We start from the raw sequence: 18,092 nt of genomic DNA on the forward strand, positions 1-18,092 counted from the left end.
ACCTTCGCACAATTATGGGAAGACAAATCCATGGTGGACACACAGTGACTGCTTGAATCTGCCAGAAAAATTAAAAAATTACACATGCAAATATCATTGCTGATTGAGTAATGAGTGATAGTCACTCGAAGTAAGTGCTAGAAAAGATTAGTCGGCTCATCGCTTTACAAACTGAAGAGAATCCCTGACAGAAAGCCAAGATGTTTACCCGTCATTACTTTACCTGGCCCGGCATTCTCAGAAGGCGACTCGGCGGGACAGAGCAAGGTATCTTTGATACGTGTTTTGGCCAGATTGCATTGCTTGTAAAAACTGAGACTGTGCGATTGCAGGGGCCCCTCACGCTATCGAGCGCTGTAGTCTATCTGGAATTCATTAGTCCGTCCAAGCTCGATTATAATTTGTTACCAGTCCTAGTTTTCGCTGTCAGCATGCTGTGGAAGCACCTCAGATGCTGTGTTCTTCAAAACTAGCATTCCTTCCCACGGCGTGCAATCGCCTGCATAATGAATTATACTGGTCCACAAATTTTCACTTTTTATTTTTTACAGAAACGAAATTAAACGTATTTTATAGATTTACGTGTACTGAACACGCATATCAAGCTTAAAATTGTCTCCTAGCTCGAGGTTACAAGTAAATAATGTGTACGTTTCACAGTCACACTTATGGGACATTATAAGAGCTACATGCAAAATCATTGCGAAAAGTGTTACTCTGCCGCAGATGAGTGTGGTGGACATTTCCAGAACAATTTGGCAACACTACTTTACACAATGATTCATGTGTGCAACATCCAGTCTCGTGAGTATTGTCGAATGCAGAAACCAGAAACGATTTTATTTGTCGTTTGTCATAGCTTTGTGCTTTTGTGGTGTGGTAGTTTACTTGTCACGGGAACGAGTGTCATGGCGGTTAGAGGTGAGGTGTTGAAACTGAAGAACTGTGTTTACTATGTCCATGTATGCTTTTTGGCGTGAACCAACAAATTTTGCATCAGATTGCTATTTTTGTACCTACCTCCCTTAAGGAAAGGAGTCAACACTTAGAAAAAGAGGAATATTCAATATACTGGCATCCCATCTGTCATTCGTCCTGTGTTCATGGAGAAGGATTGCCAGTTCCCGTTTCCCCACGTGTACCACCATCAAGCAGTGATAGCGATAATGCTGAACCTGTAACGCCGGAAATGCATATCCTCCTATTTCCATCTATTGCACTGCAAATTTTTTTCCTTATTTTGTTACCTGAAGATATAACATTTCTGTGTCTTTGTATATTGTAATTGTTTTACTATTTGTATATATATGCATTTATGTCGATGTATAATTGGTTTGTTTTGTGAATATTATTTGTATTTATACGGTGGGTCTGGCCTAGGGAAAACTACATCGATAGGTCGTGTGGAGAACCAAAGTGTTTAGGATCTTTGGTAGTGTTAACTCTGCCACGTGGAGCGCGGGCTGAGCAGAGAGAGTCTGGCTGGAGTAGTGCAGTGGAGCAGGTGTGTTGTGTGACGCTCCCGCGAGTTGCCGCGCTTTCGGGGTTTGGCAGCATGTAATTGCGCTCGACTTGCTATGATAGTTTCTGACACGGTGTCACGGACGGGAAGCATTAGCTGGCGCACATGAAGAGCTCGTTTCGCCTGGTGACCGTGTCGAGAAGAAGGCGCGCCAACATCCAGCTTCTGCAACAGCGACGGCCGACAATGAATGACTGTCGCCACCTCCTCGATCGACGACTTCAAACCTTCAATCACCCAACAAGAAAGACTAAAAGCACGTAAAGTTTCAGAACTGTATGGCAGACCTCAGCTTTTAAAATTAAAATTACAGCAACTTAGCATGAACCTTTGTTGCTCATTGTCCCAATTGCATTGCCAAGCAGGGTCCCTTCCTTTTCCGAAATGAACCCGAGTGTCGTTGAAATTCAAACGCCAGCATTAAAATAATATAATTCGATTTCACTGCTTTAATTTCAAAGTTCAGTTAAAGTATTCATAGCTGGCTACAATATTTAGATTACACGAGCACAAATTAAGAGTGCGAGTTTCGTTAGCATATTTTAGCTTACCTGTGACTGCAGCTCAGCTTGGTACGTACTAAATTTTACTGTTGTTAATTGTTCAGAATCATTTAATTCAAGTTCGAAGTTAAATCTCTTGCTTCTAAATTGCGTAGATTCAAGTAGCTTTTGAAATGATCGTTGAGGTAGCCCAAGACTAACCGTATTTTACTGAATTTCGGTATGCTTCAGAAACAAAGTTCACTATTACTCTCAGTCACTAAATTAACTTTCAATTTTCCGGTTTTATTAATTATTTTGCTAAATTAAGTCAGAGGGTAGCGAAATTTATTACTTCTGACAAACTTTCAGTTTTCACACTACACGTGTCAACCTTCAGTTGCCACACTTCTAGTGCTAATTATATGTGTAATAACCTTTCTTTTTCAGTTACTATAGTAATTGTCCTTAGGACTGGCGACCGTAATTTCCCCCAAATCTCAAATATCTAATTACCGCTAGTTAATTGTTGACGTAACGGCCGCACATTCACTTTCTGTATTAACTTTACCCCTTTTCAAAATTAATTTCCACCAGTTTCATTTGCATTTTTCCTTTCATTTAGATGTAACCGTTTCCTCCCTCTTTACCGACAGATTAACTTCGGTGACGATTGCTTTTCCCAAATTTCCATTAAGTACACGCGGCTTAATTTTTCACTGTCATTAAGGTCGATAAGTGAGGGGGAGGTTACAAACCAACACATACAGCCGAAAAAGTACAGTCATCTGCCAATGATACTAACCCCAAATTTACCCCAATGTCATCATTTGGAGAACCCCGTAAACTCACAGAGTGTGAACTCAGTGATCTGATTAGGGATTTAGATCTTACAAAGCATAAATCCGACCTCTTACCTTCACGACTGCAGCCGTCTCTTCACTGACACAGTATGTGATTCTGTATGCTGCCTCAACCAAAGAAAGTTATACGAAGATGAAATACACTGATCAGGCAGAACATTATTGCCACCGACCTATTATCAATATAAACCTATCCAGGCGTCCACCTGCTTCGCTGGATGGTAACGTGCTTGCCTCCAATGCAAGCGGGCCCGGGTTCGATTCCCAGCCGGGTTGGAGATCTTCTCCGCTCGGGGAGTGGGTGTTGTGTTGTCCTCATCGTCATTTCATCCTCATCACTGGTGCGCAAGTCGCCCAATGTGGCGTCGAATGAAATAAGGCTTGCACTTGGCGGCCGAACTTCCCCGAATAGGGGCCTCCCGGCCAACTATGCCATACGCTCATTTAATTTCACCTATCCAGGCGATAGCAGCGTCGCCTGGCGAGGAATGGCTGCTATTCAGATACACATGGTGCATATAGTATCAGTGAGTGTGCTGTCCGTGTGTAGAATGGCGAAGGGGCACAATCTGTCAAAGTTTGACTGGAGGCAGATTCTGATGACATGGAGGCTCAACATAAGCAGTTTGGGAACTGCACGAATTGTCGGGCGGTCGAGGAGCGCTGTGATGTGTGTATTCAGCACATGGCGAAACGAAGGTGAAAGGACATACAGATGTATTAGGGTTGCGCAGCCACCCCTCATTTCAGATGTCGGACGTTGTAGGCTGGGCGCAGTGGTAAAACAGGACAGGCAGCGAACTGTGGTGGAATTAACATCAGACTTTAATGCTGGATGGAGTACAAGTGTGTCTGAACACACAGTGCACCCAACACTCCTAATAATAATCCTATGCAGCTGACGACCCATGTATATGCCAGTGTTAATGCCATGACATTGAAAACTATGACTGTAATGGGTATGTCACCATCGGCACTGGAAGTTGACATCATGCCGACGGGAGGGCGCGAATTCGTCTTCCAGGGGAACAGCTTCTTGAATCTATCATCTTCCAGGGGAAAAAGCGCCTTGCCACCAGTACTGCGGGACACAGACCAGCTTTTAGGCAGCTCCATTATGCTCTGGGGGCAACGGCCTTGCCACAGTGGACACACCGGTTCCCGTGAGATCACCGAAGTTAAGCGCTGTCGGGCGTGGCCGGCACTTGTATGGGTGCGCTGTTGCCATTTTTCGGGGTTCACTCGGCCTTGTGATGCCAACTGAGGAGCTACTCGACCGAATAGTAGCGGCTCCGGTCAAAGAAAACCATCGTAACGACCGGGAGAGCGGTGTGCTGACCACACGCCCCTCCTATCCGCATCCTCAACAGAGGATGACACGGCGGTCGGATGGTCCCGATGGGCCACTTGTGGCCTGAAGACGGAGTGCTTTCATCTACATCTACATTTATACTCCGCAAGCCACCCAACGGTGTGTGGCGGAGGGCACTTTACGTGCCACCGTCATTACCTCCCTTTCCTGTTCCAGTCGCGTATGGTTCGCGGGAAGAACGACTGTCTGAAAGCCTGCGTGCTCACTCTAATCTCTCTAATTTTACATTCGTGATATCCTCGGGAGGTATAAGTAGGGGGAAGCAATATATTCGATACCTCATCCAGAAACGCACCCTCTCGAAACCTGGCGAGCAAGCTACACCGCGATGCAGAGCGCCTCTCTTGCAGAGTCTGCCACTTGGGTTTGCTAAACATCTCCGTAACGCTATCACGGTTACCAAATAACCCTGTGACGAAACGCGCCGCTCTTCTTTGGATCTTCTCTATCTCCTCCGTCAGACCGATCTGGTACGGATCCCACACTGATGAGCAATACTCAAGTATAGGTCGAACGAGTGTTTTGTAAGCCACCTCCTTTGTTGATGGACTACATTTTCTAAGCACTCTCCCAATGAATCTCAACCTGGTACCCGCCTTACCAACAATTAATTTTATATGATCATTCCACTTCAAATCTTTCCGCACGCATACTCCCAGATATGTTACAGAAGTAACTGCTACCAGTGTTTGTTCCGCTATCATATAATCATACAATAAAGCATCCTTCTTTCTATGTATTCGCAATACATTACATTTGTCTATGTTAAGGGACAGTTGCCACTCCCTGCACCAAGTGCCTATCCGCTGCAGATCTTCCTGCATTTCGCTACAGTTTTCTAATGCTGCAACTTCTCTGTATACTACAGCATCATCCACGAAAAGCAGCATGGAACTTCCGACACTATCTACTAGGTCATTTATATATATTGTGAAAAGCAATGGTCCCATAACACTCCCCTGTGGCACGCCAGAGGTTCCTTTAACGTCTGTAGACGTCTCTCCATTGATAACAACATGCTGTGTTCTGTTTGCTAAAAACTCTTCAATCCAGCCACACAGCTGGTCTGATATTCCGTAGGCTCTTACTTTGTTTATCAGGCGACAGTGCGGAACTGTATCGAACGCCTTCCGGAAGTCAAGAAAAATAGCATCTACCTGGGAGCCTGTATCTAATATTTTCTGGGTCTCATGAACAAATAACGCGAGTGCTTTCTTATTATGCTCTGGGAAACATTCACGTGGGCATCTGTGGCCCAATGGAGCTCATGCAATGCATCACTATGGCCAATAGGTGTCGAACTGTGCACTGGCTGCAGACCATGTACACCTCTTCATGACAGTCATGTTTCCCAATGGCATTTTTCAACATGAGAATGTGTCATACCACAAGGCCAGGAGTTTGATGGATTGGTTTCAGGAGCACAGTGGCGAGTTCCAGTTGATACGCTGTCTTTCAACTCACCAGATCTGAACCTGATCGAACGTATCTGGGATGTGACTGAACGTGGTGTCAGAGCTCATAGCCCCTCATCCCGGAATTTACAGGAATTATGTGATTTGAGTGTACAGTTGTGGTGCCAACTATCTCCAGCCACCTACCGAGGTCTCACTGCTTCCACGCCACGACGTGTCGCCGCTGTTATCTGTGCTACAGGTGGACATACCAGCTATTAAGTAGGTGGTCATAGTGTTCTAGCTGTTCAGTGTACGTTGTAAACTGTGTTAATTACAATAAATATGAATGGTTGGTATGTGGAAAACTCATATACATGGCGCTGCTGTTGGGTTTGCAAGGGTGGTTACAATAAGTATCGTACACAGAGGAAATGGCCTCCATGAGCATTTCTCGTGCCTGTGGCAGAAAATATTGCCGAAGAAACACTAGTGACTCCGAACGAAATTGTTCTCCCACCGTCGCACATGTTGGACTCATGACGGCATTTGTTAAGGGAATGAACAGGAATGCAGAACATGCGACAAATCCACTAAAGAGACAGCCTACATTACACTTGTCCGTCCTCTGCTGGAATATTGCTGCGCGGTGTGGGATCCTTATCAGTAAGGATAAACGGTGGACATCGAAAAAGTGCAAATAAGGGCAGTTCGTTTCGTGTTATCGCGCAATAGGTGTGAGAGTGTCACTGATATGATACACGAGTTGGGGTGGCAGTCACTGAAACAAAGGCGGTTTTCTTTTCGGCGAGATCTATTTACGAAATTTCAACCAACTTTCTCTGCCGAATACGAAAATATTTTTTTGACACCCACCCACGTAGGGAAAAATGATCATCATAATAAAATAACAGAAATGAGAGCTCGAACGGGAAGATTTAGGTGTTCCTTTTTCCCACGCGCCATTCGAGAGTGGAATGGTAGAGAAGTAGTATGAAAATGGTTCGCTGAACCCTCTTCCAGGCACTTAAGTGTGAACTGCAGAGTAACCATGTAGACGTAGCTATAGATGCAGCAGGATTTCACAATTTGTGTACGAAGTTCCCACAACTGAGCACACAGCAAATGACAAAAGTGATATTCGATGGTTCACACGTACGGCAGCTGTTGGAGGACGTACGCTTTGAGTTCATAATAACCTCTGATCACCTGTATGCATGGCTTTGTTTCATAAAGAGACAACACTCATCTTGGGAAGCAGAAGAGCCCAGAACTACAGGGACCTTGTGGACGAACTCATTCACGTTTATAAAGTCATTGGCTGGTAATGTACATGTGCGTCAGTGAAAAAGACCAATAAAAAGGTGTTAGCATGTGGACGTAATGTGCTGTTCCAGTCTCTTCTGCACCGAAGGTCCATCACCGTTCCCTTTGGATCCCTACGTAATTCGGTGCTCTCCGATAGACACGATCGAACAGCGGAGGAGTGGTACTCAAGCGTCAACTTTAGGTTACAATATCTCCGGATGTAATTAACAATTTACAATGCAACAAACGGCACTGATTACGTATTTGTTTATGTGTTCAGATGTGCTAACAAAACTAACGGGGTTCCATTTAAAAAAACGTAGGTTTGTGTTAAAAAATATACTTCCGTGCATTTTTTTATGGTTTGTATTAACCAATTACACTAGCCCCTCTCCTCACGTTCGGTCTGTGGAATCGATTAGTCAGTATTTGATGTGGTTTACGAAATATATGCAGCGGTAACGTTAGGTGACTCACCCTGTATATGTAGATGAATACGTAGATATGTAAGCGCCAATTCATCGCTGTCTGCACAGTGCTAATTAGTCGTAACCTCAGGAGAACGTATTAAAGAGTGACTGGAGATAACTCAGTGTCCATTCTACAGTGTAGCATGTGAGTCGCGAATTGAGTCTTGTTAATCTCCCGGAATTGAGTCTGGTTAACCTCCTGGAATTCTGCCTCAGCCAGTAGGGAGACCTGGTGATAGTTTCAATGTTAATGCTAGCCTTCTGCGTAAGGCCAGTTCCTTGTCCATACGACATAACATATAGTGATATTGCAGTTTCTAGAAGACCTCGGATGCAGCCGAGTGCAAGCACGAGAACGGGAGAGGAGCGACGTGTACCTGTGAGATCTCCCCCGCGTAGGTCGGCATGCCGCCGTAGACGAGTCCGACGCCGAGGCCGGACACGAAGCGCGCGACGCACAGCCAGACGGGCTCGTACTCGCAGAAGATGAGCGCCAGCCAGCTGAGCACGATGGGCGCGGCGCCCAGCATGACGGTGGCCTTGCGGCCCAGCTTGTCGGACAGCCAGCCGCCCAGCCAGGGGCCCACGGCGGCGCCCAGCGACGGCAGAGACCCCGCCCACGACCCCTCCGAGGGGCTCAGGCTCATCTTGGGCAGCGCCGGCGACGACCACGCCATTACGATGCCGCCCGCCAGCATCGCCAGGTCGCCTGTCGGCAGCCATCAAAACTCTGCGAAACACCGTCATCCCTAAGGCAGCTTACACAGCCGTCTGTCGCATCTCTCCTCCAAGCCTCCCTGTCGACTTGCTCTAACTATATACTACAGACCTTAAAACGAGAGAGATGGAGCAGTGGGTAGCACACTGGACTCGCATTCGGAAAGACGACGGTTCAAACCCGCGGCCGGCCATGCTGATTTAGGTTTTCCGTGATTTCCCTTAACCGCAAATGCTGGGATGGTTCCTTTGAAAGGGCATGGCCGATTTCCTTCCCCATCCTTCCCTAATTCTGTGGGAGGACGACGGTTCAATCCCGTCTCCGGCCATCCTGATTTAGGTTTTCCGTGATTTCCCTAAATCGCTTCAGGCAAATGCCGGGATGGTTCCTTTGAAAGGGCACCGCCGATTTCCTTCCCCATCCTTCCCTCACCCGAGCTTGCGCTCCGTCTCTAATGACCTCGTTGTCGACGGGACGTTAAACACTAATCTCCTCCTCCTCCTCCTTCTGTGGGACCGATGATCTCACTGTTTGGTTCCCTCCCCAAAATCAACCAACCAACCAACAGACCTTAAGCATGGAGACGAATTGCTTGTCATTGTACTTAAGTAGGAAGAATTCTTGTCTATATTAACTGTTTTCTTCCGTCTGATCTCGGCAAAATAACTCTACAATTACAAATGAAAAGGACAGCATTGTGGTTGTTCTACAGTTTTAATTTTCGCTGCTGGTATTTGCGTCCTGAATGATTTTTTGTCTTATGGACGTGAGGCCACGATCCAAGATATATTTCTCTCCCTAATACACTCCTGGAAATTGAAATAAGAACACCGTGAATTCATTGTCCCAGGAAGGGGAAACTTTATTGACACATTCCTGGGGTCAGATACATCACATGATCACACTGACAGAACCACAGGCACATAGACACAGGCAACAGAGCATGCACAATGTCGGCACTAGTACAGTGTATATCCACCTTTCACAGCAATGCAGGCTGCTATTCTCCCATGGAGACGATCGTAGAGATGCTGGATGTAGTCCTGTGGAACGGCTTGCCATGCCATTTCCACCTGGCGCCTCAGTTGGACGCTCAATGGGGGACAGATCCGGAGATCTTGCTGGCCAGGGTAGTTGACTTACACCTTCTAGAGCACGTTGGGTGGCACGGGATACATGCGGACGTGCATTGTCCTGTTGGAACAGCAAGTTCCCTTGCCGGTCTAGGAATGGTAGAACGATGGGTTCGATGACGGTTTGGATGTACCGTGCACTATTCAGTGTCCCCTCGACGATCACCAGTGGTGTACGGCCAGTGTAGGAGATCGCTCCCCACACCATGATGCCGGGTGTTGGCCCTGTGTGCCTCGGTCGTATGCAGTCCTGATTGTGGCGCTCACCTGCACGGCGCCAAACACGCATACGACCATCATTGGCACCAAGGCAGAAGCGACTCTCATCGCTGAAGACGACACGTCTCCATTCGTCCCTCCATTCACGCCTGTCGCGACACCACTGGAGGCGGGCTGCACGATGTTGGGGCGTGAGCGGAAGACGGCCTAACGGTGTGCGGGACCGTAGCCCAGCTTCATGGAGACGGTTGCGAATGGTCCTCGCCGATACCCCAGGAGCAACAGTGTCCCTAATTTGCTGGGAAGTGGCGGTGCGGTCCCCTACGGCACTGCGTAGGATCCTACGGTCTTGGCGTGCATCCGTGCGTCGCTGCGGTCCGGTCCCAGGTCGACGGGCACGTGCACCTTCCGCCGACCACTGGCGACAACATCGATGTACTGTGGAGACCTCACGCCCCACGTGTTGAGCAATTCGGCGGTACGTCCACCCGGCCTCCCGCATGCCCACTATACGCCCTCGCTCAAAGTCCGTCAACTGCACATACGGTTTACGTCCACGCTGTCGCGGCATGCTACCAGTGTTAAAGACTGCGATGGAGCTCCGTATGCCACGGCAAACTGGCTGACACTGACGGCGGCGGTGCACAAATGCCGCGCAGCTAGCGCCATTCGACGGCCAACACCGCGGTTCCTGGTGTGTCCGCTGTGCCGTGCGTGTGATCATTGCTTGTACAGCCCTCTCGCAGTGTCCGGAGCAAGTATGGTGGGTCTGACACACCGGTGTCAATGTGTTCTTTTTTCCATTTCCAGGAGTGTATTTTACATCCCAAAACTGATGATGTCTTTAGCATTGAAAAACGGAAATATGCCTTGGACCACGGCCTAATGCCCACAAAACACAAATTATAGGATATTAAACTTATTTCGTTCAGCAGTTTTCGGCTTACAGGGCTGTCGCCGGGTCTCAATTGACTATCGTCATCAAAGAGGGTCCAGTACTATGAACAACATCGAAAAATATTTTACACATTGAGCGAGAGATACGAACAGAGTAAATCCCTCCTCGACACTGTAGTAGTAAAGAAATTTAAAATACTAAGGTTAAGCAATAAAAAACATAAAGGGAACAAACAGAAAAACGCTAAAGATTAAACCTCCAAAAACTTCACTTAATACTTTTTTCCAATGCTTCTCATACTGTGTTCCATCCTATTTCTCCATTTTTCATGTATTTGTTTATTTTTATTGTTCTTGTTATGTACCATATATAATCTGTGGTTTTATATGTACATCTTTCTTACAGTAAGGACATTCGTATACCACTGACAAATAATTTACCTCATATACTGTCTTTTACAGTTGTCAGTTCTATCTTTTACTCTCTTTCTGCCTCATCTTCCACATGTATCACCTCGTCAATTGAGTCTTCAACACTCTTGTATTGTATTAGTTTTATTTTATAATGCTTGTTAAGTTAATTTAAAATTTTATGTTGTTATTTGCATTGTTTTAACATATGTACACAGTTTAACATTAAACCTGGCCACTATTCAGCTGCCACTTAAGGCACCAATAAAATGGACCACCCCTGAGAATTCAAAGTTCAGCCATCTGCCCTGAGAATTCAAAGTTCAGCCATCTGCGTGGTCTGGAAACACTGTAGGATGCAGAAGTTTCTGAAGGAATTGTTGTCTTCCACTCGAGCAGTTGCAGTTCTGTACCTGCTATTGGTCTAGTGGTGAATGTCGCACAATTTAAACACAAAACGTGACTTCTAGTCCACTTCTTCCTTTATTTTTTAAAACACATTTTCGCTTTCCATTAAATGTATTAGTCTTATGGAACCTCAGTGATAATTTGCTTCGTTTTCTAACCCAACAATAATAACAAAAACTTCTAGAAACAATTTAGCCTAAGACCTCGTGGATGTATCGAGGCTGGCCGAGGTGGTCTAGCGGTTCTATGCGCTCAGTCCGGAACCGCGCGACTGCCACGGTCGCAGGTTCGAATCCTGCCTCGGGCATGGATGTATGTGATGTCCTTAGGTTAGTTAGGTTTAACTAGTTCTAAGTTCTAGGGGACTAATGACCTCAGAAGTTGAGTCCCATAGTGCTCAGAGCCATTTGAACCATTTGATGTATCGAGATCAGAACATGTGGAATAATCGGATCTACTGCCAGATGTTTGTGTCGCTCTGGCACAATATTTCGACCACGCAACTCGTTGCCTTCTTCAGGTACTACCTGAGAGTGCCATATTGGATTAATAATTAATTAAGGATGGGGCCCCTCCACGCCCGCACCAACGTGGTGACCAAACCAAAAGTTCTACTGTCACCTCCGTAAACATGTTAGTTCATGAATCAGGCGTCACAGGATGCAGGCTGTGATTTTATCCATGCGTCTGGGTAAGATTACTCATTAACATGGTCCATCAGGAGATAGAAGTGGTCGAAAACGATTGAAGGGTAGCGGTTGTAAGGGCAGAGGAAAAAAAGTGCCAAGGCCAGCGCCAAGGGAAAAAAACCTCTGCGACAGTAGGACGGGTAGTAAGGGCAGTAGCGGCTTGCTAGCTGCGACAGAGCATGCAAGGTGAGGGAAGGTTAGCGCGAGGTATCGTGCATCGTTGCCTATGTGCTGCGTGGTCGTTAGCTGGGTCAGTCCGGGTCTGCAGCTGGGCTCGCTTGTAGTCTCCTGGGCCGGCCGCAGTGGCTTCCTCCCTGTAACATAAGAGTTCGGCGCGGCAACGCATGCGTTGCTGTTAGGCCCTCTGCTGCGCCTTGTCGTCGGTGACTTGGTGCAGCTTCATCAGGCTGGTGCAGAACGGCGGCGATCGGCTACCGTTCAGCATCCTCCTCTACTGCACGCCGCAGCCCTTCCGTAATGTAGCTTCCATGAGCTCCGCTTGTTCGGAGAGCTGCGCCAGTTCAGCGTCGGAGGAAGTATTACCATTCGCTCGCGCTTGTGCGATAAAGGCTGCCCTTTTGGCTTCTCGATCCCTTGCGGGGCCCGCTCCCGCAGCAGTCGGCGTTGCCACCGGTTCAGCTGGGGCGATGGTTTTCTTCTTTGCACCTTTCACCTGCGGTGCTGCTGGGGCAACCGCTATGACAGGCGCGCGAGCGTCTTTCTGCGAGGTCGCAGGAGGGTTCGCAGGTACGACTGCGCTGGGGCCTTGGGCGAAGACTGCTCACAGTTGCCTCAAGGCCTCTTCCTTCTCTGCAGCCACAGCGGCTGCGAAGGCAGCCCTCTCTGCCGCCATGACGGCTTTGAGGGCTGCTGTGGCCTCCTTCACGGCGGTGCCGAGTTCGAGGTCACACTTCTTCACGGGAGAGCGAGCTGCGTCCTGGCTGCCCGTTTCCGAGCGGTCGTCCCTGCCCCTGGTAGGTGGATCTGCTACTGCGCCGTCCCTCAGCTGCGCCGGGCTGTTCTGCGCCCTACGCCGTTTCCGACGTCGTCTTCGCTTCTGCCGCTGCGTCGGTGCGGCCGCAACCGCCTCGCCGCCCCCGGCACGGCTAGAGAAAGCCGCACAACCGCGCCAACTGGCGATGTGCGGGCCTCCACACCGGACACACGTCGGCAGAGCCTTGCTGCCGCGGTCGCAGGCGCGGCTGTCGTGCTCGCCTGAGCACTTGACGCACCGCGCCGCGTTGCGGCCGTACTTCGCAACATGGCCCTCGCCCTGGCACCTGAAGCACTGGGGCTGAGGATCCATGGCGGTCGGGAGAGCCTCCGTCGTAACTGGGAAGCCCAGCAGCTTCCGCAAGTCGAAGATGTCACTCCCGACGTCGACCGTTTGCACGGTCACGGCATAGAGCGGCGCCCTCTTCCTGTTGGTCCCGTTGTGCAACCTTGCGGTTGCACAACCAAACCCGGCTCGCAGCAGCCCTTCCCGGACCGCTTCCTCATCACAGCACCAAGGTAACCCCCTGAGGAGTGCCTTGGTCATCTTCATCCCTCCTACGGAAGGTGCCTTATCACGCGCCGGCGGCGCGTCGGCGACGTGGTCGGCCACTGCGACCTTGATCGCCCTGTGGTCGGCCACGTTTGCAGCTCGAACGCACGAGCGCAATTCGTGATGGTGTCGAACGGCGCTGTCCACCCGCCTTTGCACTTGACGTACAAAGGGGGAGCAGGCCGCGACTCGTCTTCTCGGGAGTTCCTCGCACGGTCGGCAGACTCAGTGAGTTGCACAACCGAAGGACCCTTCGTAGCGGCAGGTTTCCTCTGCGTACCCTTCTTTCCCATGCTGCGAGGCGCGGAACACGACAATCTGCACGCGTTGTGAAAACAACGCACGACAATTTGCTCTCCGCAGCGCCCACAGCACAGAAACCTCTTCACGAGCTCTCAACGGCCGAGTAAGCGAAGCGCGCAATGGCAGCGATGCGCTCGCCTCGCCAGCTCAGACCGCTCTATTGGAGGATCTTGTCCAGTATTTACGCTCAGAGGGCGCTGGCTGCTCTCTCTGCCGTCCGCGCCCGCCTGGCGCTGCCTGTAATGTGTTATCTCTTCTCCAGTGCTCCCTCGGACGTCCGCGCCCGACTTGGTCGCCATGTGTGGCAGCTGTCTGAGGCCCGTCCTGCATCGTGCGTTCCGTTCCCAGTTCGCACCCGCCTGGTGCTGCTCCTGACGTTTTGGCCCTGCCCTGGTGCTCCCACGGACGTCCGCGCCCGGCTCGTCCACCATCTGTGGCCGTGGCAGCTGTCTGGGGCCGGACCCGCGTTTGGCGTTCCATTCTTGGTCCGCGCCCGCTTGGCGCTGCTCCTGAGGTGTTGGTACTTCCCTGGTGCTCCCACGGACGTACGCGCCCACCTCGTCCATCATCTGCAGTAGTGGCAGCTGTCTGAGGCCCGTCTCGCGTCGGGCGATACGTTCGCGGTCCGCGCCGCCTGGCGCTGCTTGTAAGGTGTTGTCTCTTCCCTGGTGCTCCCTCGGACGTCCGCGCCCGACTTGGTCTCCATCTATGGCAGCTCTCTGAGGCCCGTCGTTTGTCGGGCGTTCCGTTAGCGATCGGCGCCCGCTTGGCGCTGCTCCTGAGGTGTTGGCACTTCCTCGATGCTCCCACGGACGTACGCGCCCACTTCGTCCATCATCTGCAGTAGTGGCAGCTGTCTGAGGCCCGTCTCACGTTGGGCCCTCCGCTCGCGGTCCGCACCCGCCTGGCGCTGCTTGTAAGGTGTTGTCTCTTCCCTGGTGCTCTGACGGTCGTCCGCGCTCGGCTCGTCCACCATCTGCGGTCAAGGCGGCTGCCAGAGGCCCGTCCTGCGTCGGGAGTTGCGTTCGCGGTCCGCGCCCCCCCTGGCGCTGCTCCTCCGGTGTTACTACTTCTTGAGGAGTTTCTTGGTTCCCTTCGTTGGGCCCTGATAAGCTCTAGAGCCGAACTCCAAGCCGAGCTGAGCTGGTAACCGCTGTCTCGGTTTATTAGGTTGTCTGTGACCTTGATCTCGATGGCCTCCTTTATGACACTGTACCAAAATCTTGGAGTCTGTGTCACAATTTTGGTGTTGTTGTAGTCCATTAAGTGACCGAGCTCCAGACATTGCTCCATTATGGCAGGTATGGTTACTTGTCCGAGTCTGGTGTGCCTCTGGTGTTCTTTGCACCTGACGTCCACTGTCCTGGTTGTCTGGCCAATGTATGATTTTCTACACTGGCACGGGATGTTGTAAATGCCTGGCTTACGTAGCCCCAGGTCGTCCTTCACACTCCCTAGCATTGTCCCAATTTTGGAGGGTGGACAGAAGATACTCTTTATATCATATTTTGAGAGAATTCTGCTGATCTTTGCAGAAAGAGGTCCAGCATATGGCAGGTATGCCACCTTCTTCACCTCCTCTGGCTCCTCTTCTGTACCCTGTGGTTGGCTGGTAGCACGAAGTGCCCTTTGGATGTCTGTGGAGGAGTATCCATTTCTGCTGAACACCAGCTGTAGATGTTCTATCTCTGTGGCCGGACTTTCCATATCTGACTGAGCCCGAGCCCTGGAAACTAATGTTTTCAAGACTCCATTCTTCTGTGCCGGGTGATGGCGGCTACTGGCCTTAGGTGTAAGTCAGTGTGGGTGGGCTTACAATACACACTGTGCCCCAGAGTGCCATCTGCGACCATTTACCTTCATTCAAAGTTTGCATTCAACAGGCAAGGTTCAGTAGTCGGATATTGGAGTACTACATGCTGTAATTCAAAGCAACAAAAATCAAATATCTGACTATTACTGCATTTTTCTTGTATGGCATCAGTGAACTCCTTAAGCTCTCCGATGTAGTATTCTTACTGGTAATGAGTGATGATGATTTTATGTTAACTACTTAAGAAGAAATTAATGGCTGAACCCTAACAAAATGCATATGCTCTAGCAAAGTTGAGTGTGAACAGATAATTTTTTGAATTTGGTGGCCAAAAAGTGTGTTGTGCAGTGTAAACTTCTCCCTGGGTGTGTGTCCATCTGCAGATGGTATTTGTTGTCAACAACTGTGGCACTTTCTGGCTGCAGTGTAAGAAAAACGACCAACAAAAGTGCATCAAGTGTTGCTATTACAGGACAATGACCTCTGCTGACTTCATAGACCAAACAAGTCAGGAGTTTTTTTGAGAAGTCACGCCTCAGACACTTAATCTTCTGATCAGACATCCCCATATATTGACCTTTCCCTCTTGTTATAGAAGGACCGTCGCGAAAAGGCACTTCAAACCTGGCTTGACGACGTATTTAACTCATAGTCCTGGAATCGAAAAACTACATGAGCATCGTCAGACTATTTAAGATAAATGTTTTATGTTTACTGTAGTATTCAATAAAACAGTAGAAAAACGCTATTAAAACATGCACTATATTAATACTAATGAATTACAGCTTACCAAGTTAGCTTGCAATGAAAGTCTATTTTAATAAAACTTGAAGCATCTGTAGCACCATCATGCCTACATCAGCACGAATTAGTGTGGTATTTTGCTTGGTCTGTATTTACATGCTGCCCTTTGCCATATTAAAGTATTATGGAAACGTGGCATTTGTATTAGAGGCATTAAGAGATATTGTTAATAAATTATTCAGTGCTAAAAATTTGATAAATAAAGTTGTATAATCACAAAAACCATATATCATGTCAGTGTAAAGAGAAAAAGGCACTACTAAGTATGCAGTATCATAAGTATCGTATTTAGCCCTTACCTATGGGATACTGACACTAGCAAGAAAATATGATGGAGAAATCTTAAGATCTCCTTATTCATTTTTGATCTGACTGCTTGTGACTCAGTCACCGAATAGGTAAGAAGATAGCCTCCTACGAGACTGGAACCGAGAATCAGTGTAACCTCCACTTTACAATGTGTGCCCATTAACTGAGAGCTAGCAAAGACCTGCAGCATTTGTCTCTCCCTCATTGCCCCAGTGGTGGCTGTGACAGCTAAATCACAGTGTAAAAGCAAGACTAGTTGTACGTTCCATGTGGAACGACATAGCTTGACTCAAAACCATAAACTGATAACTTGATCTCACAGAATAATTCTGTGCCAGACAGGACGTAACTTGATGGTCACACAGCTTCCAAATCTATCTGTTGTTACGAAGTTTCAATTATATTACCAGCAGCAAGAATACATTTCTAAGCCAATGTTTTTCTTGAAGGGGCTCAGAAGTGAGTGCTGGTGCAGCTTGCATCTAAATGACACAGCCACTGAGGTCCAGAATACCAGAAGCATAATCCAGTGAGATTTATTCCCATTTCTACAATTAAGTTTAAGGACTAGGGCATAGCTGCTAATAATACTCACAACCATCAACTAAAATATTAAAAATAAGTAAACACCACAAGTATTTTTGTTTCTCTGTCTTAAGTGTACTGGAAATGGAAAAGCTCATTTACATTTTTGAAGCATCTCCATTTGCACTGTAAACACTATGATTAGGCAACACACTTTTAAAATTACAGACTTAGAAAACATTATTATTCAGAATGTTGCCGCTAGTACTATCCCCAAAACAACAGAACACAAAAGAAAAGACAGTAACACAGCATTGCTTGCAAAATGTGAACTTCAATAGAGAAACTTCATAACCCATAAATAACGAAAAGTTTCAAATCAAGAAAGTATACTGTACAAACAAACCATGAGGAATGACAACCTTAATGCTGTTGTGGTAGTCGGACCACTGATTACTCAGGTATAAAAACCACCACTCTGAACCAGTGTCCCTAACTGCAGTCTACAAGAGATTACTAATATTTAATAGTAGATTACATTCTTTGGTAAGACCAGAGGAATAATACATACGTTTGTTGATTTTATGGTTAGGATTCGGGTAAGTTGTAACTGAGACTAAAAATAAATGTAGATGGTCCAGTATCAAAGAAAACAGCATGGGAGACTATGGTTAATGAAGGAATAAGTATCGGTTAAATAGCTCAATATTTGTGCAAGCTATTTTTCCACTCCCCCCCATGAACCATGCACCTTGCTGTTGGTGGGGAGGTTGGTGAGGAGGTTGGTGGGGAGACTTGCGTGCCTCAAGGATACAGATGGCCGTACCATAGGTGCAACCACAACAGAGGGGTATCTGTTGAGAGAACAGACAAACGTGTGGTTCCTGAAGAGGGGCAGCAGCCTTT

At 48.2% G+C, this 18,092-nt stretch overlaps 1 protein-coding gene across 1 annotated transcript in view; it reads right to left on the bottom strand.

Annotated features, from left to right (window-relative positions):
• Nucleotides 1-7,941, bottom strand: part of LOC124789234 (facilitated trehalose transporter Tret1-like) — a 59,043-nt gene extending 51,102 nt beyond the window's left edge. The window contains exon 1 of the mRNA XM_047256528.1: nucleotides 7,789-7,941. Coding sequence (XP_047112484.1) covers nucleotides 7,789-7,941 — 153 coding nt within the window. The remainder of the gene's footprint in view (nucleotides 1-7,788) is intronic.
• Between the last annotated feature and the right edge of the window lie 10,151 nt (nucleotides 7,942-18,092).

Source organism: Schistocerca piceifrons, chromosome 3, assembly GCF_021461385.2.
Source record: "Schistocerca piceifrons isolate TAMUIC-IGC-003096 chromosome 3, iqSchPice1.1, whole genome shotgun sequence".
Classification (NCBI taxonomy): domain Eukaryota; kingdom Metazoa; phylum Arthropoda; class Insecta; order Orthoptera; family Acrididae; genus Schistocerca; species Schistocerca piceifrons.